At 39.9% G+C, this 27,225-nt stretch overlaps 1 protein-coding gene across 2 annotated transcripts; it reads right to left on the bottom strand.

The window, feature by feature from the left end:
• Positions 1 to 1,080: 1,080 nt before the first annotated feature.
• Positions 1,081 to 27,225, bottom strand: LOC135711265 (ankyrin repeat domain-containing protein 13C). Of its 2 annotated transcripts, none has more exons than XM_065234066.1 (6): positions 26,907 to 27,225; positions 26,349 to 26,390; positions 12,190 to 12,294; positions 4,720 to 5,516; positions 4,407 to 4,654; positions 1,081 to 2,125 (listed from the first exon to the last, which is right to left on the bottom strand). In XM_065234066.1, exons 1-6 carry the CDS (start codon positions 27,007 to 27,009, stop codon positions 2,068 to 2,070), a joined length of 1,353 nt encoding a protein of 450 aa, XP_065090138.1. In that variant the 5' UTR covers positions 27,010 to 27,225; the 3' UTR covers positions 1,081 to 2,067. The 2 variants fall into 2 exon arrangements, with proteins under 2 accessions (XP_065090138.1, XP_065090147.1); XM_065234075.1 differs by having other exon boundaries at positions 1,083 to 2,105; positions 26,907 to 27,222.

Below are 27,225 nucleotides of genomic sequence, written 5' to 3'. Positions count from 1 at the left end.
TTTTGACAGACAGAATCGCTGCGAGCAAAAGTTAGGTTTAAACAAAGACATCAAATAAAGAAGACTGGCAACTCTGCCAGAATCCAAGCGTCAGATACAGTAGCGCTGCGCTCGAGCCTAGAAAAATTAGCAAACACACAAACCTTTCTACTGAGGCTGTAATCTTTGTTATCAAATCGTTCGAAGCATTTACTTTTGAGCGGCAGATGACTGCGATTGTGTCGAGCTCATAGCCACATAGCGGTCGTATGAGAAAATGGAAGAATTGCCAGTCTTCTTGATATGTTGTCTTCGGTTTAAGTTTCATGTCGGTTTGGCGGTGGAAACATGCTATGTACCTATCTTGTTCCTACCTACTACGGCTGTTTTCCATTTCGTGAATGTTCACTTGACAGATGGACACTTTTCAAGTAAACCTGCTATTTTACCTGACTTATTTCCTATAGACCAGGAATCAATTTTGACAAACAGCTTCTCGAAAATCGGACGATCAATAACAGAGGGTTTTTTCGAACATTATAATTTATTTTCGAAGCGTCAAATTCAAGTGAAAATTTACCAAATGTAACACAACCTAAGACTGTGTTATATTTGATGCATTTGTTGTCAAGTGCCGAAGTGTCAGAAGCTAAATTAAAGTGTTCGAAAATCTCTCTGTTCATGATTCAAATATTTTCGAGTAAGTGTCGATCAAAATCTATTTCCTGCAGGATTAATTACGACCTCACGATTATTAAAAATAATTCGACAGTAAGCATGCATAAGGGCGTAAACACGATGATCGATTCTCTTCGTCGATTTTCTCTTTTGTTAATAACTCGTTAGATTTAACGATTTTCGGTGCGTTTGCTGTTGCTTTCGATAGCCAATACAACCTGTTACAACTCTGCATTGAACAAATTCTAGAAAGCTATTTCACTTAGCTGCAGCAATGCAGCAGAAAATCGACGAAGAGAATCGATCATCGCGTATACGCCCTTATGCATGCTCACTGTCGAAGTATTCTGAGTATTAAGGGCCACGTAAATTTGACAGTTAGACAATAGATTTAGCTGTCACTTTGCCGCAACGCGTCCGATCCGGATCTAATGTGCGTGGGCCTTTAGGGTTAGTTGAACATTTTCCATCGGTCAAATTTAAATTTGACACTTCGAAAATAAATTATAATGTTCGAATATCCCTCTGTTGTAGATCTTTCGATTTTCGAGAAGGTGTTGGTCAAAATGGATCCCTGGTCTGTCAGAAATAAGTCTGGTACAATAGCAGGTTTATTTGAAAAATATTTCATCTGTCAAACTGAAGTGAAAATTCACCAAAGGGAACACAGCTTAAATGTTCATATCAAGCCTGGGGGTATCTTATTTTGGGTCGGTGCAAGCAAAGTTGATTGCCTTTCGTTTCGGGTTTACGGTTCAATGCAATATATCTGTATTTCCAATTTGTCACAATATGTCCAATTAAATTTGTTTCGTTCATTGGAACTGTAAAATGATATTTTATGTTGTTTGTTTTACTATCATATTAGGGATATCGATTTACGTTAATGGAATGGAATAGTTTACCTGTAGTCAAAGTGCTTGATTGGTTGTTTAGAAAAAGGAGATGTTGAGGATTGAAAGATTTGTTCACATTTTGTTTGTCTTGACTTAGTTCCGTTAGTTCAATCATGAGCCTTATTAACGCCTTCACTCTGATTCAATCATGACACGTGGTAAAAACTACACACCGCCTGTGCGGAGAGCCTACATCATCATGCTTGTTGTTGTGTGGTTGAAAGTGTTGTAGAGTTCCGTAAGTTGCTACAAAAGAGTGAAGTTTTTGTTTTCACGCGAGAATATTTCTATTGACGAATTATTGCTGGTATCTGCCTATTCCTACAAAGATGAAATGTTGAACTATGATGATGATTATGATATGAAGGACGATGATGTCGACCGGTAAAATTGGGTTGACGGCGGATTCAAATACTACGGGTTCCGGAATCACGAGGGGTGCGACTACGACAGCCAACAACGTCGGGGGGTCTCACAGTTCCAGTGGCAGGGCTGGCCAGTGGTTGTCCGCTTCTTACGTATTCGAAATCGAAAGGTCATAAATCAGGAAATCTATAAAATAGATGAGAAATCTGATGAGGTTAGTAACAAAGAGAAATTAGAGAAAATCTTGGAAAGCACCAGGAGTATCGAATGCTTAAAATTAAAGGTAAGCAGTGAGAGCATCTTTTAGAAATTTGAAGCCTGATCAACGTTTTGTTTTCATACCCTCTTACGTTGTTTTTCCTTTTAATTCTACTACTATTGTATCACTTTCTATTTCACTAATTTGCAAACTTCTTCAGTGTCTAGTCATAGTCTATGACTAGACACCGAAGAAGTTCGCATGTAGTTAGTAAACGAAATACGTATCTGTTATACACACTAATAGCGAATTTGTTTATTATCGGGGTTGGAACCAGTTCCAACCCAGTGCGAAACCGAACTTTTTGTCAGTGCGAACCTCAACCTGAGTTAGGTTTTAAAAACAAACGATCAAACTGACGTTTGTCAGAAAACAAGCAGACCCGATCTTGATACCCGATTCAGGTTGGAACTGAATAATAAACAAATTCGCTATAAGGCTCTGAACCATATGGCGATTTTTTTTTAATTTTTGGTTAAAATTTGACAGCTGGAAAGTTGTGGAAAGGCTGTGAACCATTTGCCGAGTTGAAATTAACTCGTGGTTAAAAGTGACATTTCGAAAGTTATTTTCTATGTTCGAAAATCCCCGTGTTGTCGATCGACCGGTTTTCGACCCACCGTTGTCAAAATTTAACTTCTTGTCTGTCAGAAATAACCGTGCTCGGATAGCAGGGTTCATCGATAACTTTCCATCTGTCAAATTTTAACCAAAAGTTAAAATAATCCACCAAATGGTTCAGAGCCTACACACTTAGAAATTATTACCGTATTCGGTAATTTTTTACCGAACTTTCAACAGCTGAACGTTCGGTAATCAGTTCGGTAATCTAAACGATTACCGAACGATCGGTAAACAGATTTTTTGATGAGCTGTCAAAATTACCGAACAATTCGGTAATTATTTACCGAACTATTCAGTCATTTTTTACTGAACTGTCCCGTTAATAAAAATTTGTTGATCTTGTGTATTTTTTGTTTTTTTTCGGTGAATTAAAATTTAAAGCTATTTTTGCATTATTATTAAAGAGATTTTATTCAAAAGTAAACATCTAGGTAACAATATATTTTAAAATAACATATATTGCTCGCTGGAGTATTATTTTCGCAGGTGGCTACCATGGGGATGCCAGTCCAGAAACATTGACTGGAACCTGATCCCGAAATCACAGAATTTCTGGCTGTGTCTGAAGAGTAATCATAAAAATGAAAGAAATACATGTAATTATCAATCTCATTAAGAATATTTAATAGATGTATTATTCATCTGTATCTGCGAACATACTTACATTGTTTTCACTGGATTTTCCGATCACTTTCCACTGTTATTGTTTACTTTAAAACTTGAAACAAATATGACCGTCCTTCGATTGACAGTCTGGAATTATTTACAGAAGTTCGGTAAACGTTTCTGTAATTTGCAGTTTGTTCGGTATTTTTTAACCGAATTCGGTGTTTGCTTTGATTTACAGTTCTTACTGTACTCTTTTTAACGAAGTTCGTCAATATAAAAGACAGATTACCGTCACTTCGGTAAAACATTACCGAACGTTGGTAAACTTATTTTTGTTTACCGAAAAATCTGTAACATTCTTCATTTACCGATTTTTTTCGGTAAAAAATTACCGAACAAGGAAAACGTTGCTGAGTGTGTAAGTGTGTAGTTTTTTTTAAAGTGACAGTGAAAGTAAATAATGAAAGTGAAAGTGATACAATAGAGATTAGTGACGTTTAACGCACGCACACTAGCGGGAGCAACGCCGTGTAAAGTTGTTTATTATTTTCCTCTGGCGAACCTAAAAAATGTATGAAAGTAGATCTGTCAAAATGCGTTTGACATCGATTTGTTATGTATTTTCCTCGGATATTCACTAACACGCTCTCACATATCGCACCAATACAACCGGACGTGAAAATCTCTATAGTAGTTGAATTGAAAGGTAAAACAACGTTATAAGGTATAGGTACCATTATTCTACTAAAACGCTCATCAATCAATTTAGATTTTTTCAAATAAAATGAAAACGTATCCAATGTTTATTCAATTTGGACGTGAGTGAAAGCAATCGGTATCGATCGTCTCGCAACGAATGTTTTCGATTGTTTGTTTGGTTTTTTGCTTCATCTACTGCGCGCGTTCTTGAACAAGCGGATCAAGAAATAATGCATTCTGTGGAAAATTAGCACGCCATTCTACAGAGATGCTCCCATAAAGGTGCCCATTCTTACCTCATGCTATCCTCCTTGTAGTTGTCCGGAATGACAAACAGCTCCGGCGAGATGTCGTCCCGGAACTCGAACTTCTGGAAGGTGATCTTGGCCGACACGGTCGGCAGGATGGGGATGTCGATCTTCACCGGGAAGCCGCTCGGCAGTTTCAGGGTGACAAATTCGCGGAGCTTACTAAAATGCTTGAACGGGGCGATCACCTCCAGCACGCTCAACAACATGTCCACGCTCAGCGGAAAATCTTTGCTCTGCAAGATGAAAGTTCAGCTTGGAGTTAATTCCAGAATTTTTCCGGAATGAAAACAGGACTTACCATAGCAACGGTAGCTCTAAAATTCTTACTAGATTCCTTATAAACTAGCTCACGTCCCAAGTTGGGATACTGTCCCGGTTCGGCCGAAGAGTATTCCTCCCAGGTGATACTGTTGCTCGGGGGTGCCTGTAGGGAAGCCCTCCGGATGATCTCCCCATTCTGGTCGATGCCCGTCGTTTGGCCACCCTTGGTGAGTGACTCCATCAGGGCCTTGTTCTTCTGCAGGTCGTCCCGCGAGAGGTGCTCTCGCCGTTTGCGCTGCTCCAGCGTCAGTCCATTGATGGTATAGAGATCACTGTCGTACTGTCCGGCTACGGTTTCTTTCTTATCCTCGCGAAATATCCAGCCGGATTGTGCTTTCGTAAAACTAATACTTTTGGTTGACATCTGCGCCGCAAGGATGTCGCTCGACATCAGGATGTCCACTTCGTCCTCGATCTCGAGTTCCGTTTCCTCGTGGCGTACGTGCTGATAGCAGCGGCACTCATTGTCCAGTGCCGTCAGTGAGTCTTTGGGAGGATTATCGCCTTTGAAGATGAACGAGATGTCACCGCGTTCCCAGCGCATATCGGAGAAGTCCACCAGAGTGGTGTCCAGCCGGATCGAGCAGCCCGACTTGTGAATCTTGCAGACGTCCGATGGGAGGATGCGCGATATGAGCGGGACCCACGAGTGGAAGTCCCACTTGAGTTCCATGTAGAAATCACCCATCTGCTTGAGGGCCTTCACCAGATTGGGCCTCCGTTGGTCCATCTGTTCGCGGGCTTGCTGCTTGAGTTTTTTTAGTAAGGAACATACTGAAACGAGGGGAAATGGAAATTGATTGAAACACATCTATCGCAGCAATGGTTATTCCAGATATCATGTTGGAAACCCATATTTAGTTATCTTCAGGTAATTTTAATAACCTACTAGTTTTCAACGACTATACTAATCAACCGAGCTACAGTTGAAACCCGGAAAAACCCACACGCGACAAGCTAGTCGACAGTGACCGTTCATAAGGGCCTAATTCAGCCATTCCATAGCAAAACGATATAGTGGTTCTCAGAATCAAGGTTGCAAAGACTCATTTCAGCTAAAATAATGTTTTTCGGAATAATAAAACCAAAAGATGGTATGATGGTATGTTTTACTTGTAACTTACAAGAAGAGGTTACAAAGTATGCGTTGGAAACATAAAACCTGTAAATTTTGCTTTCTATGAGTCACAATCAGCGATTTGCTGATCGCTGAGTGAGTGAGTGAGTGAGTGAGTGAGTTTGTGAAAAATCGCTGATTGTGACTCTCAAGAAGTGAAATAAACAGGTTTAATATGTCAAACACATTCTTTGCAACCTCTTCTTGTATCCTACCAATTCAAAATTTGATCATGGCATCTAATTATTTCATAGTTTAGAAAAACATTGTTTTAGCTGAAATGAGTCTTTGCAACCTTGCTCAGAATTTCGTAAAAATTGGTAGTTTTGTTCCTTATTAATCATTTTGTTCGACCATTTTCCACATAGATGGCGCTGTGCCGCTGGTAGGAAGTGATAAAAATCCCCATATAGAAATTGAGAGAAGTGCGAATAATTCGCCTCCGGTGCATATTCAGGTCAAAAAAAAGTGAACGACAACCTAAAGAAATTAGTCAGGGGCTTTGTCGTTCAGTTTTTTCCCGGAAATTAATGCTCAACAAGCTACAATTAAATAAAAATGATTTTTCCCCATACAATCTTACCTGCTTTACTACCAGTCCCCAGAGAGCCAAAAACATTCAAATTTGAGAGAGAAATTCTCTCTCACGAGCTCAATCTCTCAACATGCCATGTATTTTTTTTGACACTCGTTTTGTGATTTCCCTTTCACAGATTACAAAATAGAGTACCTGACACTACAAAACATGTCTGGTACCTCTATATATGCACTTGCTTTAACATTTGAAGTCCCTCCTTTTTTACATATTCTGCGCAAAAGATACTTTATGCCCCGCCCCATACATAAAATTCGGCGGGAAATTATGTGAGGGGTGAGCTATTTTGTGTGCAGAATGTGTAAAAAAGGAGGGACTTCGAATAATAATCTAAATGCATATATAGAGGTACCAGACATGTTCTGCACTGCAGTGTCCTCTGTGAACAATTATAGAAAAACAGATTGTGCCTAGTTTCCGACAGATGTCACCGCAAACAACAGCTGTGACATCTGATGGAACATGAATGCAGAAGCTTGACAAAATGATCAATTGGTTCCAAAAAAATAGAAAGTGTTCAAAGAAGGAAATATTACACACACACATATATTACATAAAGTATCTTTTGCGCAGAATATGTAAAAAAGGAGGGACTTCGAACAATAATCTAAATGCATATTTAGATGTACCAGACATGCTTTGTAGTGTCATTCTCTGCTTGAACGTCAAGCAGTACAGTTCGGTCTTTGCTCGCTCTGTCGAGTTGTTCTAAAGTTTCTAGTTTGTTCCAAACATTCGCAGTTTAATCGCGTCGTCAGTAGTGTCGGTCGCTTCGTGTGATGGGAAGACAGCGCTCCCGGAGCGAGAGAAAACGGAGAAGAAGAACAGCGGTGAGGGTAGCTTGAGTGTACCTATTTCGAATAGGTACGCTACTCTTCCCACCGATGTAGGGAATCCCACCTCAGCCACGGTGAAACGGTCTAAGAAGAGGAAGAAAAATCAAGGCCAGTCCGATGGTGCGAGTGGACGGGACGATGCCACCGCGACGAACGTCAGCGTCATTGGTGATTTCGGCGACGCCGTCGACAACGAAACTGCTGCCAGCCCGAGTGCAGCAAAAATGAAGCTTCCTCCACTGGTGGTGAAGCAAGTCCCACTAAACACGCTGATTGGCGATCTTTCATCGCTGGGTGTTGCAGCTGGGTTTAAGCTCGGCAGGATCGGCACCAAGGTGATGCTCCGAACCAAAGCGGAGTACGAAGTGGCCGTGAAATATCTGAAGGATACTAAGGCGGAATTCTTCACGCACGACATCCCCGGTGAGAAGCCCTTCAAGGTCGTCATCAGGGGTCTACCAAACTTCGACCCCAAGATGGTCGAAGCCGAAATCAACCGGTACAAGCTAGCCCCAATCGCTGTCTTCCGAATGACAAGGAGAGATGAAAACGTGAAGACGTACCCGGATTGTCTTTTCCTGGTGCACTTCCAGAAAGGGACGGTGACGCTCAATGCGCTACAAGCCATCCGATCGATCTACTCCATCATCGTACGGTGGGAGCCATACCGTGGCGGTCATCGTGACGTAACGCAGTGTCAGAGGTGCCTCAATTTTGGACACGGTACCCGCAACTGCAACATCAAGCCACGCTGCAGCAACTGCGCTCAAGAACACTTCCTACTGCCCTGCGGATGGAGCCGTGGCGATAAAATGCGCTAACTGTGGTGGTGCACATCAAGGTTCTGACAGACAGTGCTCCAAACGCGAGGACTTCAAACGCATCCGAAAGCTGGCGTCAAGCAACAATCAACCAGGACGAAAGAAGGACAAAACCCCAGCATTCAGGACGGAGGATTTTCCGCCTCTTCGTGCTCCCCAGCAAAGGCAAGCGAATTCGCGGGTGCAACCCGCCCCCCCTCAAGAAGCTTCCGATGATTCTGCTGGTCAAAGCTCTCCATCCCCCCTGGATTCTGGAGACAACCAACAGCGCAAAACAACAACCCCGATCTGTTCTCAGGGGATGAACTGATGGAAATTTTCGTCAACATGTCCGGTGCTCTTCGTAAGTGCCGCAATAAGCCCGAACAGATCCAAGTGCTCAGTAAGTTCATCATCCAGTATGGCGTCTAAACCGCTAACTATCGTCACCTGGAATGCTTGCTCTGTAAGAGCAAAACAGATTGAGCTTGCCGACTTCCTCCGCAAGCACAGCATCGACGTGGGCCTTCTAACCGAGACCCATCTAAAGTCCGGCGACAGCTTCTGGTTGCCTGACCACAACACTATCCGGCTTGATCGCACCAGCTCCAGGGGGGGTGGTGTTGCGGTCGTCGTCAAGAAAGGAATAAAATACCACACTCTGTCCCATATCCGCACCTCTATCATCGAGGCCCTTGGTGTGGAGGTGGAGTCGTCGACTGGATACGTCCAGTTCATCGCCGTCTACTGCCCTCGACAGTGTGCCGCCAGCAGTGGACTAGCGGCTAAATTCAAGAAGGACCTGTCCACCATCACCCGTACCGGTTCCCGCTTCGTAGTTGGAGGAGATCTGAATGCTCGCCATAGGCCTGGCGGAACTACCAGTAGAACCAGAACGGTCGTCTCCTGTTCGACCACTTACAGCATGGGCTGTACTCCGTTTGGTTTTCGGATGAACTAACATTCATCTCACCGGCGGGCAACCCATCGACGCTAGACCTGTTCCTGACAAATATCGGCTTGTCCAAGCCGGCAGCCTTGAACGAACTCAGCTCCGACCACCAACCGGTGGTGGCTGAACTGGGCTGCAACGTGGCTCCTGCTTCAAGCCTGCGCAAGGACTACCATCGCGTTAACTGGGCCCAGTTTGGACGCGTGGTAGACAGGCACATCATCGACAACCCGCCGCTTGACACCGTGGAGGACATCGACCGAGCGTTGGAGGGACTCCACCAAGCCATAACCGTGGCTGACGAGGCATGCGTCCGACGAGTTCCTGTGAGGGGTAAGTTTATTGCCATTGATTCCCACACCCAACTTTTGATTCGCCTGAGAAATGTTCGTAGACGCCAGTTTCAGAGGACTGGAGATCTGGGCAAAAAACGTGAAATGGCTGATCTGAACAGACAGATTGCTTCCAGAATGAACTCACTCCGAAATGAAAGTTTCGGACGTGTTGCCCAGAATCTGGACGACCGCTCCAGACCATTCTGGAAGGTAGCCAAGGTCCTGAAAACTCATCCCAAACCCATTCCACCTCTCAAAGTCGAAAATGATGACGATCGGCTTTTAATCACCCCACAGGAGAAAGCAAATGCGATCGGCGAGCATGTCGCTTCATCGCATTTGCTTGGCTCGAATATCCAAAGTCCGCTCGAAGATCAGGTTGCGCAATGCGTTCAAAACCTAGATGCCTCCTCTTATGTCGTGCCTCCGGCGGATATGATTACAGTACAACAAATTTGCTCAGCGCTGAAATGCACCAAGAACATGAAGGCTCCCGGGTTTGACGGTATATTCAACTTGATCTTGAAGAGACTCAGCATGAAAGTGCAGTCTCTTCTAACCGCTATCTTCAACAGATGTTTGGAACTGCACTACTTTCCAAGCATCTGGAAAGTAGCAAAAATCATACCAATCCGCAAACCCGGTAAGGATCCAACATTGTCTTCAAGCTACAGACCAATCAGCCTCCTTTCAGCGCTGAGCAAATTGTTCGAGAAACTCATTCTCAACGTTTGCTCAAGTTTGTCGAGGAAAATAACATTCTCCTTCCGGAACAGTTTGGATTCAGAAAGGGGCACTCCACCAATCATCAGCTAGTACGGGTGATGAATAACATTCGAAGTAACAAAGCTGTATCCAAGTCCACAGCCATGGCCTTGTTGGACGTTGAAAAGGCGTTTGACAATGTTTGGCATGATAGACTTGTGTACAAGCTTTGTAACTTCAACTTCCCATTACATCTGGTTAAAATCACCCGCAACTACCTTCAGCAAAGGTCGTTTAAGGTATCGTTGAATGGTTGTCTTTCAGACACGTTTTCCATCCCAGCAGGAGTCCCGCAATGCAGTTTGCTGGGCCCCTTGCTTTACAGCATTTATACTTCCGACATTCCTCCCCTCGGAGACGGTTGCGTGTTTTTCCTGTTCGCAGATGATACCGCAATAGCCGTCAAAGGAAGGATGCCTCGCGAAATAACGAACAAACTTCAACGATGCCTTAACACCTTTGCTGATTATGCCACCACGTGGAAAATAAAAATCAATGCCTCCAAAACACAAGCGATCATGTTCCTCCATCGGCAATCGCCCAAACTGAAACCGGCTCCATCTTGTACTGTAATCATGGATGGCACAAGGGTTGAGTGGTCCACCGAAGTAACCTATCTCGGGATGTTGTTTGACGAAAAGCTCCTATTCCGCTCGCATGTGGAGAAAACCGTAATCAAGTGTTCTGCCTTGACTAGATGTCTGTATCCGCTGATTTGCCGCAGATCCCGCCTCTCAAGGGTGAACAAACTGGCCGTCTACAAACAAATCATAGCACCTGCGATCCTCCACGCAGCTCCGGTGTGGGAATCATGTGCACAGACTCACAGGAACAAAATCCAGGTCGCTCAGAATAGAGTGCTGAGGATGGTACTTGATCGTCCTTTTGACACTAGAATAACAAATTTACACGAAGAGGCAGGCATTGCCAAAATAGATTACAGAATTAACGAAATTAAGACTAAATTTGCACAAAAATGTAATTTATCAGAACATGCTTTGATAAGCAATTTGTATAGTAGATTAGGTGTATATAGTAGTTGTAGGTTAGTTGTAGTTGTAAATAGTAGTTATAAGTAGTCTCCTTTTTCAAATTTTAAAACAAACCAATCCCACCAAGGTGGTCATTCTCTAAAACAGGCCTGATAGGACTAGGAAATGTAATTATTAATAATAATTGAAATCTCAAAGGAACTAAAGTTGAAAAGACGCATCTGTGTCACTTGAAAAATTCATACATGTAAACCACACAAACACAAGAAATAAAGATCATAACTGTTTTGTAGTGTCAGGTACTCTATTTTGTAATCTGTGAAAGGGAAATCACAAATCGAGTGTCAACAAAATACATGGCATGTTGAGAGATTGAGCTCGTGAGAGAGAATTTCTCTCTCAAATTTGAAATTTTTTGGCTCTCTGGGGACTGGTAGTAAAGCAGGTAAAATTGTATGGGGAAAAATCATTTTTATTTAATTGTAGCTTGTTGAGCATTAATTTCCGGGAAAAAACTGAACGACAAAGCCCCTGACTAATTTCTTTAGGTTGTCGTTCACTTTTTTTGACCTGAATATGCACCGGAGGCGAATTATTCGCACTTCTCTCAATTTCTATATGGGGATTTTTATCTCTTCCTACCAGCGGAACAGCGCCATCTCTGTGGAAAATGGTCGAACAAAATGATTAATTGACAAGCCCCTTGATCCCCTTTCTCATTTTACCGCTGGTATAATCAATTTGACAGATCGATGTCCTTCTATACCACTTTAAATCACTGAAATGGGGTCGATTTTTGATGATCGAGTTCCACATATGTTATGTGCATATGGATAGGAAATCAAGCAAAGATGGGACTGATATGCGATTATGGGTACTATACATCATTGATGTAAAATGAATAGGAATTAGAGGATGAAAAAGGTTAACCTGTAGCACTTAAAAAGCCAACTTGTAATACTAACAAAAATATATGAATAAATAAATTCGTAATAAAAAAATAACATGACCAGAAGATATTTCCGACGGGCTCAACGTTTAGATGTAACACTTACTGATTTGCCTATCTCCGTATGAGATGGCTTCGGCCAGCGGGGACCATCCCTGTTGGTTTTTCACTTTTACCGGTGCACCATGCGCCAGCAGTAGGTAGGTACATTCTGCAATTAGAAGTAAATGGTAATTTGAATGCGACATAAAAAAAAATCGAAGGTAATCAACCAAGCACCTTGATTGCTTTCCGTTCCGTCAACAACCGTACCGTACCGTAGTGCTGGATTGGAATTACACTTTCTTCCCAAGCTAGATTGAAATCCATTAACTTTAATAACCCAACAATCAATAACCGATTGAGTGAAAACGACCGGAAAGACCGTCCTAATCACGGTCAGGACTTTCCATCATTGCATGTATGTCATCAATACATATAATGCGAGCCATCAGAATCCACACGCAGCTGTCTATATTTAGTCCGGCCAGATGGATGAAGAAGCAGATCCTCGTGATGATATATCGCATAAGCTCACGGAAATTGGAAATACAAAATACAACCGTCCCGGTCACCACCCACCAACCATTCTAGCAACAGTCTGGATCAGGGTTGTTTCCACTCACTTCGCTATTTTTTTTTTTAAATTATGAAATCATTAGATGTTATAATGGTATTTAAGTTATAAGAAGAGGTTGTAAAATATGTGCTAGGCACTTAAAACCTGTCAATTTCACTTTCAGACAAGCAAAATCAGCGAATGTATCAGTGTTGGCAAAATCAGAAATCAATTGATATCTTTCCGCGTTCATGCGCTCGCAATATCACGCGTGATATTGGAACAAAATATCATGCTTGATATTGATTTTACAAGCTCCTTTGATATTGCGAGACTATTCACAACGTGCCGAAATCAAGCTGAGAGTTGACTCGACACAAAAATGATTCCATTGCACATCGTTTTCTTAGAAAGAGAAAGCATAGTTTGCTATCTCTTTTTAATCTTCACCGATGGCAGACGCGAAGGGACTGCTGCAAGCCGTTATGGAAGTTTCGGCTGCATTCGGGAGTAAAGCAAAAATCATTAAACTCAATCTCACCACAGTTTGGTGAAATTTGCAGTTGGTGAGTTTTGTTAGCTTGTTATTCCGAGCTGCGATATCACAGCTTGCAAAATCAACCGCAGTTGTTTGCTTGTTTATTTTTGTCTACGAAAATCAAGCGTGATCTTGGGCGTTGGTGAGATTTGATTTTTTGATATTTTCCCAACACTGGAATGTATGATTCTTGAGCTCTCACTCTGAGTGAACACTCACGAATCATAAAATCGCTGATTGTGACTTTTTGAATTGACAGGTTCCATGAGTTAAACGCAATTCTTTTCAACCTCTTCTTGTAAATTACAAGTACCCCATTTCAGCATTCAATTATTCCATAAATCCGAACAACATTTTTATAGCGAAGTGAGTGGAAGCAGCCCTGTTCAGGATGGAGGAAAGTTGACAATAAAGTATGTTTGCTTGTTTTCCTATATCGCTACGATTTTCGGCGTTTCCCTCGTGCATTTTTGTTTGCCATACTTGGCATAAACAGAGCAATTGTATTCAAGCTTTAATACAAAATTGCTGATTTCTTTGATATCTAACATTCACATGAGGCAATTTACATGACATTTTCAAGCAGTATTATACTATAATAGATAATGCATTTGGCGAAACCAACCAGAAAAATGTAAACAACCCAAATGAAGCCCTCGCAGTGCTTATCAGTCTGTAAATCAGTTTTCTACGAAATTTCATCATCGCATAAAGTCTTATCAACTGTCCGAGTGCAAATGTTTGCGAACTCGACCGATTGTGATGAAATTATCTGCGGAGTTGAACCATATGTGGAACGCATTTTAAAAGGCGGTTGATTCAAATCGATCGAAATTATATTCGCTGAATGAATGGCTTGAAACTTATGCCGTCACTCAAGGTTAGGTTATTGAAATTGATGGAAACAAAAGAAGGAAAGGATTATGCTTTCCACTCCTTTTTTTGGAAAGAAAAACTGCAGCGATGACAGTTTTGCTTTTTATCCATTCGTCAAATGGCGGTTGGAATTTACACTTTCAAACAAGTTGTAGCTGATGGCCCTTTTTGACAAGAAAGGGAGAAGGGCTACGGATGGCGCGTGTTGTTCGTTACTAACAAAATTGGATGTTGAGTTTTTTATTATTTTACACAGTCACACAGGTACACGGGTAGCTGATGAAAATATGTCAGATTGCAATGCAAATTCATCATAATGTGTGTGTTAATACTTTCGGTTTATAATCTGAGACTTCGGAGCAGTTCCACGCAAAATTGTATTATCGGTACAGTTGAAGCACCGACAAACCGACATGAATGACCATAGCAAAAACAATAAAATTTCTGACCAAAGCACACTACTGACATCTGGCTCCGTGTTCGCGGGAAATATTTAGTTTAATCATGAACCCGCATAAACGCGAACCATAAATTGACCTTACCTAAAATGGTTAAAAATTGTTTATAATCCCTGCTAAACTTTAACTGAAATGGTTATGGAACTTTACATGAACGTTTAATGATAAAGTTTCAACCTTATGTATTATGGTTTTTTGGAACTGGACCTTACAAATAATGGGTTGTTAAGAACCATTACCATTCCAAATTCTTGTTTTCTCCATACATTTTCAGAAAGAGAACTATATAAGAACGTTTTTACTTATGATTTGAGAACATTAATGGTAATGGTTATGGTAGTCAGTAAGGTCCATTAATGGTTTTGTATTATCGCTCAACTTTACGTGGAATATATCGTGAATTGGTAATCAGTAAATTACAGGCAATATATATATATATATATCTATATATACAGCAATTCCATAGAAAAAAGTTATAGTGGGTCTCAGAATTTCATGAAAATTGGTATAGTTCTTCCTTATCAAAAAATATTAGACTCGTATTTTTTTATTGCGCCATTAGGGTGACCATTTCCGTGTTAGGGTGGTCCAAAAAATAATTTTTTTTCAAAAATGTCTTTTTTCAAAAATTTATAACTTCTGAACCTCTTGACCGATTTTTACGATTGACCCTTCAAATGAAAGATGTTTTAATGTAGTTTTAAGAAAAATTATGAAACACTCAGAGATATTTGATTTTGTAGGAAAAAAATATGTTACAAATGCTTTTTCTTGATTTTCACTGCGAGGGTCTTCAACAACTTCTTATTTTAGTATTTTTAATTGAAAGATCATTTAATTTTACATAACATATCAAAAAATTAGCGATGTCGGAGAAGCAGTTTTGGAGATACAATAAAAAATTATTGTTCCGCAATATATGCACCAAACGTGCATGGAAACGATGAAGACGCAAGGTAGTTCACAATGCGCCTCCATCGAGTCACAGCAGCTGTGACTAATGAAATCTATGAGTAACTTACAAGCTGGGTGCAACATTCAGTTCAACCTGCGGGCCGTCCATAAACCACGTAGACCAAGTTTTAAACATTGAAGATCCTACCTTTCCCTTCGTATACTCAAATTTTAAAGCGTTTCGTCTCAATACTCCTCCCATAGGGCCTTTTCCATGACAAGTTGCGAAAAAATGCCACACGGCAGCAATGCCAAAATTTTTTGCATGTTGCATCAGTACCTAAGAGTCCAAGCTGTACCTCATAGGTATATCACTCGTTCGTAGGCAATGACTTTTACATAAGCTCCAGCCCAATAGGCTTCGCGGTGTTAGTGACATTTGGAAATATTTAGTGGTGTTTGTATTTGTTCGCAATATTCATCTATTTACCTGAAACAGCTGTTTGAAGTGACGTCATTGCTTACGAACAGGTGATATACCTATGAGTTACAGCTTAGACTCGTAGGTATATCACTCACTCGTAGGTACGATATAATGCTTCACATAAAACAACGAATGTTATGAAAGAAATGATCAGTTAGAAATCAAAGTTTCCTACTAGAACAGTTGAATTGAAGAATATCTAAAAATGAAACGTAAGTGTTCAATGTGTGATGTTTGGATGTTGAGTTCATGTGCCAGAAAAATCACCAATAAATTGTACGATTATGCAGTGGAAAAAAAGATTAAAATAGATGAGAGTAGCTCCTTCATTTGTCAACGATGCTACCACAAACTATATGAACCCAATGATGCCGTGACCGAAGAAGCCGTTGCAGGACCATCCAGAATCGCTGCTGCAGGTACTTTATTTGAAAATTCATGTGATTCTTCTTCAAATTTCAATTCTTTTCTTCTAACTACTAACTTAAACTCTTCTTTTTTGCAATCATTTTTCAGAGTCCATCGAAGCAACCAGCATTGAATCAATTTCCGTTGCGGGACCGTCCAGAATGGTTTCTTTTCCCTGCCAAGGTAAATAATAAAAAAATAAATCGTTTGTATGCTTTTTTTCTAATAATCAATCATTTTTTATATTTATTTTCAGAATCAGTGGAAACAACCAGTTCTGAATCGATCGTCAATGAGAGATACAGGATTTTAACCACACTTCCCAAAAGTTGGTCTACATATAAAATTATGAAGGAGTTCAATGTTTCCCAACATATGGCCAACCAAGCAAAAGCACTGCAGCAAGAGAAAGGAATAATGTCGGTGCCTGTAAAGAGGTTAAGCAGAGCTTCATTAGGAGAACCAACGATAATGCTTGTTCGTGATTTTTACAATAGTGACGATATAAGTCGTGTTTGTCCGGGGAAAAGAGATTATTTAATATCTAAAAATGATGAAGGCGAAATCTACGTACAAAGAAGATTAGTCTTGTGTAACTTGCAGGAGGCGTACTCCATCTTTAAAAATACATATCCTGATATTAAAATAGGATTTTCCATGTTCGCCAGTAACCGCCAGTAACACTGCATTTTTGGCAGGGACAAGTGGCACGCATACCGTATGCGTTTGTATATATCATCAGAACGTTAAACTTATTTTTAAAACACTACAAAGCAGACAATCACTCCCAGATGGTGTTGATTCCTATCACGATTTGTTTAAAAAAATAATTTGTCAAAATCCAAGTGAACAATGCTGGCTGCAGTGTTGCAAAAATTGTTCAGGAACGCAAATTTTGGCCACAGAACTAATGACTATTCTTAGTAACGGACATGTTGAATCAATACAATTCAAACAATGGCGTCAAGTAGAGAGATGCATTATGGACTTAGTTGAAATGGACACACAGGAATTTATTGATACTTTTTTAGAAAAATTATTCAATTTATTGCCGCATAACTTTATAGCTGAGCAACAGGCAAATTACATGAAACACGTCAAAAGCAATTTGAAAGCTACAGAATGCATCATAATCTGTGATTTTTCGGAGAATTATTCTTTCGTTGTGCAGGATGCAGTTCAAGGCTTTCATTGGGCGAACGCCCAATGTACTATTCACCCTTGTGCTATTTATTTTAAAGACGAAGAATCTAACGATTTGAAATTTACTAGTGTTATTGCAATTGCTGATTTCACTAAACATAATCATGTCGCAGTTCGTTTATTTCTTACGCATTGTCTAGCGTTCATAAAATGTAAATTGCCAAGCTTACAACAGATTTACTTTTTCTCAGATGGATCAGGAAGCCAATATAAAAATAAGATGACCGCTTTTAATTTATGCAACATGCAAAAAGATTTTGGCATTGCTGCCGAGTGGAATTTTTTCGCAACTTGTCATGGAAAGGGCCCTTGTGATGCTTTGGGAGGAGTATTAAAACGAAACGCTGCGAAAGCGAGTTTGCAAGGCCACCATATAACAACGGCCCAAGAACTTTACTCATGGGCTATTTCTAAGCCAGATTCAAAAATACACTATCAGTTTTTTTCGGAATCCGATTACAATAAAATGGAAAGAAAATTGAAAAACCGTTATATACATGTGAACCAAATTTCGGGGACACAGTCATTCCATAGTTTTAAGCCTCAAAACGAAAAGTATATTATTGTCAAACGGTATTCATTTTCAATGGAAGAAAAATGTGTGAAATTGTAATTAAAGATGCTTCATGTTTTACTTATTTTTCTTCGACCTCGTCATTATTTGTAGCATTTAAGTACTTCTCCCAGAATGTTGATACCAAAATTAATAATGTCAAACTGGGGCCTGTTTTAAAGCCACGAAGACTTCAATGGGGGAGGGGAGTCCAGCCACAGTATACGCTCGGTAAAAATATTTTAAAATTTTAGTAAAGTATACGCGGGGGGAGGTAGGATCTTCAATGTTTAAAAATTGGTCTACGTGGTTTATGGACAGCCTCCAGGCTGAACTGAATGTTGCACCCAGCTTGTAAGTTACTCATAGATTTCATTAGTCACAGCTGCTGTGACTCGATGGAGACGCATTGTGAACTACCTTGCGTCTTCATCGTTTCCATGCACGTGTGGTGCATATATTGCGGAACAATAATTTTTTATTTTAAAAAAATTGTATCTCCAAAACTGCTTCTCCGACATCGCTAATTTTTTGATATGTTATGTAAAATTAAATGATCTTTCAATTAAAAATACTAAAATAAGAAGTTGTTGAAGACCCTCGCAGTGAAAATCAAGAAAAAGCATTTGTAACATATTTTTTTCCTACAAAATCAAATATCTCTGAGTGTTTCATAATTTTTCTTAAAACTACATTAAAACATCTTTCATTTGAAGGGTCAATCGTAAAAATCAGTCAAGAGGTTCAGAAGTTATAAATTTTTGAAAAAAGACATTTTTGAAAAAAAATGATTTTTTGGGCCACCCTAACACGGAAATGGTCACTCTAATGGCGCAATAAAAAAATACGAGTCTAATATTTTTTGATAAGGAAGAACTATACCAATTTTCATGAAATTCTGAGACCCACTATAACTTTTTTCTATGGAATTGCTGTATATATATATATATATATATATTTCACCTGCGTGAAAAACGCAATTCTCGATAACTTTTTCAAAGGGACGTATCAGCTTTTGTAAACAATGTATTTGATCGTCGATTTGGCGTAACTGGTAGCTCGCACACGCTTACTAACACCACTATCAGGTAGGGGGAAATTTCCCCTATCTGATGGTAGTGTTAGCATGAAATTCCTTCAGGTAAGTAGGCATTGCTTAGGGCAATGGTTTTGAAACATTTTCTGCTCCGGTCGAATGAATCCGGAGCGGACGATTTCCATTTCCTTTCATAAAATCAAAACAAAACCCCCCCCGCAACTGAAAATATCGCTGAGTGGATTTGAATCAGTTTATACGTGAGAACGTCGTTTACTCAAAAGTGAGTCAACATAAGGCTGCTCAATTTTGAGTAGCCCTACTTGCCGCTGAGTACATTCGACTAAATTTTGAGTTGACCAGAATAAGCGTGTGTGGAGTTTTCCGGAGTCCAACTTGACCGACAATAGGCCTTTTTAATGCATTACCAACGTAGAGTGCGCCACGCGAGTTCGAGAAGAAACGTCAACCAAACCGTTTGTTTACATCAGAATAAATATTTTTCACAACACAAATTAAAGCATTTTTAATTCAATATCTTGCATATTTCCATCGGTAATTGTCTTATTGTACGATTTTCCACAGATCTGAACTGATTTGTACCTTAACTATTCACACACAAGAAATCCGGAAGATCATAACAGCTAAAGGCACTTTTCTAATTTTCCCATTTTTCTCAACAAAAATATTCGTGAACACCAGCAGGATCTTTGCAAAAACGTTACTGAATTAAATTTTTCAACTGTAGATCAAGTTTTGGAGCACCTCTGATAAATCAATTTATCAGGATAAGTGAAAAAGTGTTCCGTTTCCTGTCTCACGGTAGAAATTTCTGCTCACAACACTCTTTTTGACGTTTTCCTATTCATCACCAGAGGTTGAACCGATCGTTTAGTTTCTATTAAAAAGGCGTATATGTTACGGTTAATAATTCACATTTGCACGCTCGGTTTTTACTCTAAAATGAGTAAATTCTACTCAGTTTTGTATTTTTAGGCAAAATGTCAAAAACTGGGCAACATTTATTTAGCAAATTGAGTATCATTAATTCTGTATTAATTAAATGTGTATTAATTTGGTAAACGATAAGCTGAATTGATATCCTAACGATCCGCAAAGGAGCTTGGGATTGAACACACGGTCTTCTACTAAGTAAGCAAAAACGTTTGCCACTAGGCAAATGAGCTCCTTTTATTAAAACACACCAATGATCGTTTTTTTGTTATTACAATGTTACAATTACATTAACGAATAAAGCAATTAACAAATCTTGAATGTGGAGGGGCTTGAGGTTAAACGCATGATGTTGTACTCAATCAGCAAAAAAGGTCGTTCTAAGGCCACCGAGCCCCTTATATCACATCATATAAGCTACGATTGCATTGTCGTTGCAACCATTCAAACCCGGTTTCCCTAATATGATAGGATCTGGGATTGATTCCATGTTTCTATGCTCAGTAAGCAAAAACGGTTGTCTAAGGCAGCCTAATCCCTCATATCACAACACTAAAAAGTGATAAAGTTGACGGCGGTGCTCTTTACACAATAATAAGCCTCTACGACTGATGATCTTTTAAAACTAGAGACAATAAAGTTACGAAAAAGCACTTATGCCTTCATTAAATGTTACTGTTATGCGAGGTTCGTTGTTTCGATCTGGTCCTTACGTAAGACGGGAACAGAATTCATAAAACTTTCACATTTAACTTACATCACAACATAAATAACGACTGATGTGACGTTTTTACCAGCGTATAGGGTTATGCATTTTGGTTGGACCTATTTTTATTATCTTTATTTTAGTCCATATGTTCTATGAAACTTCTTCTAAAAACTCAGAAATGTTAAGAAAAAGGTTTTTCTTAATGCTTAATTTAAATTTTCCGGAGACGAACCAGCCCAGGGCTTAAAAAAACATACATCTTAAAAGATTTTTTTTTTCAAATAATTCCGGTTTTATTATGTTTTTAAAAATAGTACACTTTTAACTCATTTTCTCATCAACATGGCTCACTTTAGAACGTCCACAAGAGGAATGTTTATTTGCATTTTCAACACTCTTTGGTGCAGTATAATACTACTAAAAGTTGTAAATTTCATGTTTTTTTCCTTGATTTGTTTTCCGTCGATCTTGTTTTCTGTGCTGAGCACCAATGCTACCGACGCCAGGGAGGCAGCTCCCACACCTGGACCCTACCTATCGACCCATCAACTCATGAACCGAGGACCAACGGCTTTACTTCCGTGATCAGAGCTGTTTTGCCGACTGGGATTGATATTGTTCAGGATACACATGAAAACACTAGTCGGTCATATGCCAAGCTTGCATGTTCGTTCGCGACATTTATATTCTTAACGAATCATCCTTCAACATAAAATAAAATCATAATGCATTATTGTCCGCATCGTGCTCTCTTGCCGTACGAATCTATTTGCTTACTATTGAAGAAAGTATTACGGTATTACCATAGAGGTAACTCTAAGACCACTGGGTCCCGAAGAAAATCATTATTTTTGGCTCACTCAGTACCAGAACAACGGTCCCAAGCAGTCCCAAGCTATTTCACTCACCCCTGCATGTTCTGCATGAATCCACACACCCCTGATGTTATCTGTCAAACTTTCATAGCGAATCAAAACAAACATAGTGTAGTAATAGAATTTCAACTAGAATAGGGTACGTTAATCGTTTGCTTGGGACCAATAGGCTACTAAAGTGGTGAGCCAATTTAAAATCGTTAGTTTCGTATTGATTGTTGGTATTACCAACAATCAATACGAAACTAACGATTTTAAATTGGCTCACTACTTGACTAGCCTATTGGTCCCAAGCAAACGATTAACGTATCCCATTCTAGTCGAAATTCTAGTACTACGCAATGTTTGTTTTGATTCGCTATGAAAGTTTGACAGATAAAATGAGGGATTATTGGTTTTTCCTATGTTTCGAGGGGTGAATCGATTAGCTTGGGACCGAAGAGAGTACCAGAGCAGAGCCAAAAAGTTGAGCACGTTATTTCCGGACCTTGTAGTCTTAGAGTTACCTCTATGGTATTACCATAGAGGTAACTCTAAGACCACTGGGTCCCGAAGAAAATCATTATTATGTTTGGCTCACTCAGTACCAGAACAACGGTCCCAAGCAGTCCCAAGCTATTTCACTCACCCCTGCATGTTCTGCATGAATCCACACACCCCTGATGTTATCTGTCAAACTTTCATAGCGAATCAAAACAAACATGGTGTAGTAATAGAATTTCAACTAGAATGGGGTACGCCATAGAAGTACTTGGGACCAATAGGCTACTCAAGCAGTGAATCAATTTAAAATCGTTAGTTTCCACCCCCTGGTATTACTGCTACCTAAAGCAACAACAAATTTAAACAGCACTTTTCAGTTGTCTACCTGTACAATTTCTACCTTGTTTGACTCTTATTCCTCTTTGGTCCTTGTTTGGACCCTACCCGAGGTAATCAGGCTTGAATATCGATTTAGATAATTCCTCTTTGATCCTTCGGATTCTTATAGTAATCTCGATTTGGAGAAACTTGGTTCTGCCGTTCTAAGCGCAAAAGAAAAGGGCAATCGCTTGATCCCCTTCTGATGAAATTAAATTGAGCAATCAATTTGATATGCTTACGGATGAATTGAATGATCTATTATCCGGGCAAAATTCCATTAAACATTCCCGGCTTAATGCCAAAAAGGAAAAGGTTCTCCTTGTTGTTATAACTATGTACTTTCGATTTCCTTGCTGTTCGTAAGGAACTTTTGAACTTCGTTCAATTTAAGTTTTCATTTCGAATTGGCCGTAGGGGTGAATGCCGTGTATTGGCTGAAGCCTTGGACGAATTCAAACGCCTTCTCAAGTTGGATCAGATCAAAGATGAATTGACTAAATTACTTGGAGTTGAGCCTGTCCAAGTAATCAAAATGAATCTGCAATCCCGTCCTGGCGATTCACGCAACGAGATTTTCAATGATTTTTATTTAGTTCACTTCAAGTCCAGTGAAATAAACAACCTTAAGGCTTTAGAAAAAGCAAACTTATGCTCCAAATCCGAGTGAAGAGGTAACACTTCAGGAAGACTGGAGGAAATTTCCAAAATCTCACCTAGTGCCGTTAGTGCCAAGGATGGGGTGACGGAACCAAAAATTGCTACATACCAGCTAAACTGAAAAGGAAGATCCTAAAAAACTGAATTGTTCAAATTGTGGTGAAAACCACAAATCAAATGTTTGGGAATATAAGACTCGCAAAGTGATCCTACAATCTAGTTCTAAGCGACATGTAGGAAAAGCGCCATGTTCCCGACTAGGTGCAAATTCCTCTGCTGTTAACAACGGTAAACGAGGAACAAATTCTACATTCGTACCCGTAGGTACACATATCACTCCTTCTTCAAATTCTTCATCTACCTGTTCCTCTCGCTGCTAACAATGTTCAGCGAGTAATTTGAGCTAGCTATACTGCTATTGCAGCTGGTAGAAATCAAAATTCTAGCCAACATAATTCTACTTGAAATTTGGATAATTTTTTTAAAGATAATGAGGACGAGCTATTTAACTTTTTGAGAGTATACCCTCACCATCCCTCTTCAACTGAGGAGTTTGGTAAAGAGAGATTATCAACCCGATTCCTCCCTTGTCATTGCTCACTTTCTACTCTTTATATACAATTTTCACACTACCGTATAAAAATGACCACTTTAGTCAATCGTATAAAAATGACCACTTTAGTCTGTTATTTGAAATTAGCATCTTCAACTATGTAAATCGTTAACGCCACGGCGAAGTAATACAAACAAAACAGTTCAATGCTCAGAAACTTGCTAAGCAATTCGGGGATTCCCATAATTTCAATTTGGGTCTTACTGTAGGGTGTCCCAGAATGTCTAAGCACGATTTAAAAAAAAAAATGATAACGATACTCTGTTTACAGCAAATTTGTTTTTTGTTTTGTATTCATGTCCTCTATAGTATTCTCTTACAGTTAAACGTATAAAATCCAAGATCCGATCAGTCGTAAACCAAAGAGCGGATTTTTGATCTCACGCTACTCATTAGCTTCAGCACAGATGCCTTTCCAACCATTTTGGATACTTTTTCTCAGTTTTTCGCAAACTTTGTAACGGAATCCACTGCCTTTACATGTTTCCGCAAATATGCTTTGGTCAGGGCCCAAAAAGTTTCGATTGGCTTGGCCTGGGGACAGTTTGGCGGATTTATCGCCTTGGGTACGAACTGAACCTTGTTGGCTTTATACCAGGCTACCGTGTCCTTGGAGTAATGAACCGACAACAAATCCGGCCAAAACAGTACTGAAGCGTCGTGTCTGCGGATCATGGGTAACAGACGCTTGTTTAAACACTCACACACGTAAACATCGGTTGTCATTGTTTCCGTTGTCAAAAAACTGTTTGGAAAGCATACCCCACTCACAAATGGCTTGCCGAACCATAGCATTTTTACCGAATTTTTCGGTAAAAATCGACTTATTCGCGTTGTCAACACTTCGGCCATCACAAACGGTGTAGTACCATAGAGGTAACTCTAAGACCGTCCCGAAGATACGTGCTCAACTTTTTGGCTCAGCTCTGGTACTATCTTCGGTCCCAAGCTAATCGATTCACCCCTCGAAACATAGGAAAATCCACGAACCCCTCATTTTATCTGTCAAACTTCCATAGCGAATCAAAACAAACATAGTGTAGTACAAGAATTTCGACTAGAATGGGGTATGTTAATCGATTTGCTTGGGACCAATAGGCTAGTCAAGTAGTGAGCCAATTTTAAATTGTTGGTTTCCAACCGGTGGTACTACCGAGGTACATAGAATTTCGAATGTTGAGACTTTAGAACAAATATCCAACAAAATAATTAATAATTCCAGGCAAAAATCGTTGCAAACTTCAATAGCAACGATTCATTCGCTTTATAATTATGTCGTTTTCGTTTTTGCGGTGTAGCTATACCGGTGCTACACCGCCGAACACCAGAAAAATTCAGGATGTAGTTATCGGTTGCACCTTTGTTTACAGTGCACCTTTGTGTTAGTAAATGGGAATTTTGAAGGAATTATCTATTTAATTGAAAATGTTAACAAATTTTTGTTCACCAAAACAAAACACATCGTTTCCCTAATTGACAAAATATTACATACGACCCAATCAAAAAAGACTCCGGCATGATCAGCCGTGAAAATAGGTAACATATTGCTGATTGCATCTGAAACTGGACTATCCCAAAAATGCAAAAAGTGTGATAAAAGTGCACGTTTCCGTCAAATCGTTTTGTCTTCGGAGCATTTATTGCTTGCATCATAAGGAATAAGTGACACCAAGACTATTAGACGTAAACTTGCAGTATTATCACACTTTTTAATAAGTGAAAACGCGCTTATTAGTCCAATTTGGTGTGAAACGCGCAATATTCAGAAATTAAAAAAAAAATCGCAACAAATTTAAATGCAAACATATGTAATGCTGTCGCCAATGATAGACATTTAGCAAAAAGAATAATAGTCATTCAAATCTAGATAGAACTGAAATTAGGGCCTAACAGCTTTTGTAAACAATGACTTCTATCGATGATTTCTAGAAATTCAAGGCTCGCCCACGCATCCTCATCGAGTAGAAGAAGACTTCCCCTACCCGATGGTTATATTGTTATATCTCCTGTTACATTTGATAAATCTACACAAACTACGTGAATGAATTTGAAGTGTTTTTATAAAAAAGTGGTAATTCTACGTCTCACCTTAGTCATGACCCACTAATTCCAATATTTAAACATGTGTTTCATATCTAAAAACGAATGATACTAGAATATCACCATGCTCTCATTCGTCGAGAACAAACACAAAATACAACAACCTCACTTTTCGGTCTAGTTCAGTCTGAACTTGTGTTTGTTGTCAGCCCCGAATTGCTGTAGGTACGTAGTTGTACGTTGCAACACATCATCGTAGCTGCGGACACTTTTCACTCGTTTATCACCTCGATTTTTATCAGAACAGACTGCGTCAAATTTAGCACTTTAGTCGTACTACTGATGAAATTGGCACATTGTTTTCCCCTTGTGTGCCTATCGCCACTTTGTGACTCACCGAAACCATTATTGTCACGTAGATAAGGTGGTATGTATGGACCACTCGCTCGGTGACGGAACGGAACGCAGCATTCAACAACCAGACTATACGGATGGCTATATTTACCTTTCCTGCCCAGCATAACCGCAAGATGCAGCGGGGTATTGCCTAAAAATACAGAGATTATAAATTTTCTTTTCAGGATGCGACCGACGGTAACCACCAGGAAACCGATACGATTCAAGTTTTTACTCGCTCTGGAGGCGTTGGTTGTAGAGGATATAGGTAGTTTAATGGTTTGTTTATCAATAAAATAGGAGACCTCCACCTCGACTTGGCATGAACTACACGCGAAAGAAGGCGCGGAGGGGGGAGGGGTGAAAACATTGAAAAAGCGATTCGATAGTAAGTGGCGTACTATCTTGGCAAGGGGGTGTGGAAGTTGTACGCTTGCGACTATGATTATCGATGCATGAAGTCTTTTTCCAGTTTCTGCTGATGATGTATTTATATAGTCGGTGGAAAATCTATATCATTGTACAATCGGATAGATAGATTGTCGCGTAGACAGAAACGATCGAATGACACGGTGGTTGGTAGAAGGAAATTCCCACAACCTACAAACCACAAACCACGAGCGCGAGCAAACTTTTCCTCGTCCGGAGTGTTACTGTGCAAACTCACCATGTTTGTCCTTTTCCGAGGGTTCGTGTGTCCGCAGTAGCTGGGACAGTTTCCGAGTGTCACCCTTGAAAACGCACTCATGCAATGGGTACGAGTCGGACATTATTTTCGCCTAGTTCTGGTGGTGCACATGAATGAAAACATTTTCCTACTAGAAACCTATCTACAAACCGACGGTCGTCGTCGTGATGCACATCTAGGACCGAGCTTTTGCTACCAGGGATTATTGGGTTCTGCCTATCTGTCTGACTGGCTGCGACTCTCCTAACTCACTCACTACCTGACACTGTATTATGGTGGGCACGACGACGATGACAGA

This window comes from Ochlerotatus camptorhynchus, unplaced genomic scaffold (genome assembly GCF_037179485.1).
Source record: "Ochlerotatus camptorhynchus isolate MF236.1 unplaced genomic scaffold, CSIRO-AGI_Acam_v1.1 ptg000037l, whole genome shotgun sequence".
NCBI classification, from domain to species: domain Eukaryota; kingdom Metazoa; phylum Arthropoda; class Insecta; order Diptera; family Culicidae; genus Ochlerotatus; species Ochlerotatus camptorhynchus.
Note: the sequence above shows the minus strand (reverse complement) of the source record. Positions and strands in the feature narration are given on the sequence as shown.

Bases quoted from the DNA above. Each gene is read 5' to 3' on its own strand.
- LOC135711265 (XM_065234066.1), bottom strand. From the start codon at position 27,009: ATGTCCGACTCGTACCCATTGCATGAGTGCGTTTTCAAGGGTGACACT. The intron at 26,391-26,906 runs GTGAGTTTGCAC...CTGTATTTTTAG, and splicing joins CTCGGAAAAGGACAAACATG to GCAATACCCCGCTGCATCTT. The intron at 2,126-4,406 runs GTAAGAATGGGC...TAACCTCATCAG, and splicing joins TACAAGGAGGATAGCATGAG to ATTTCTCATCTATTTTATAG.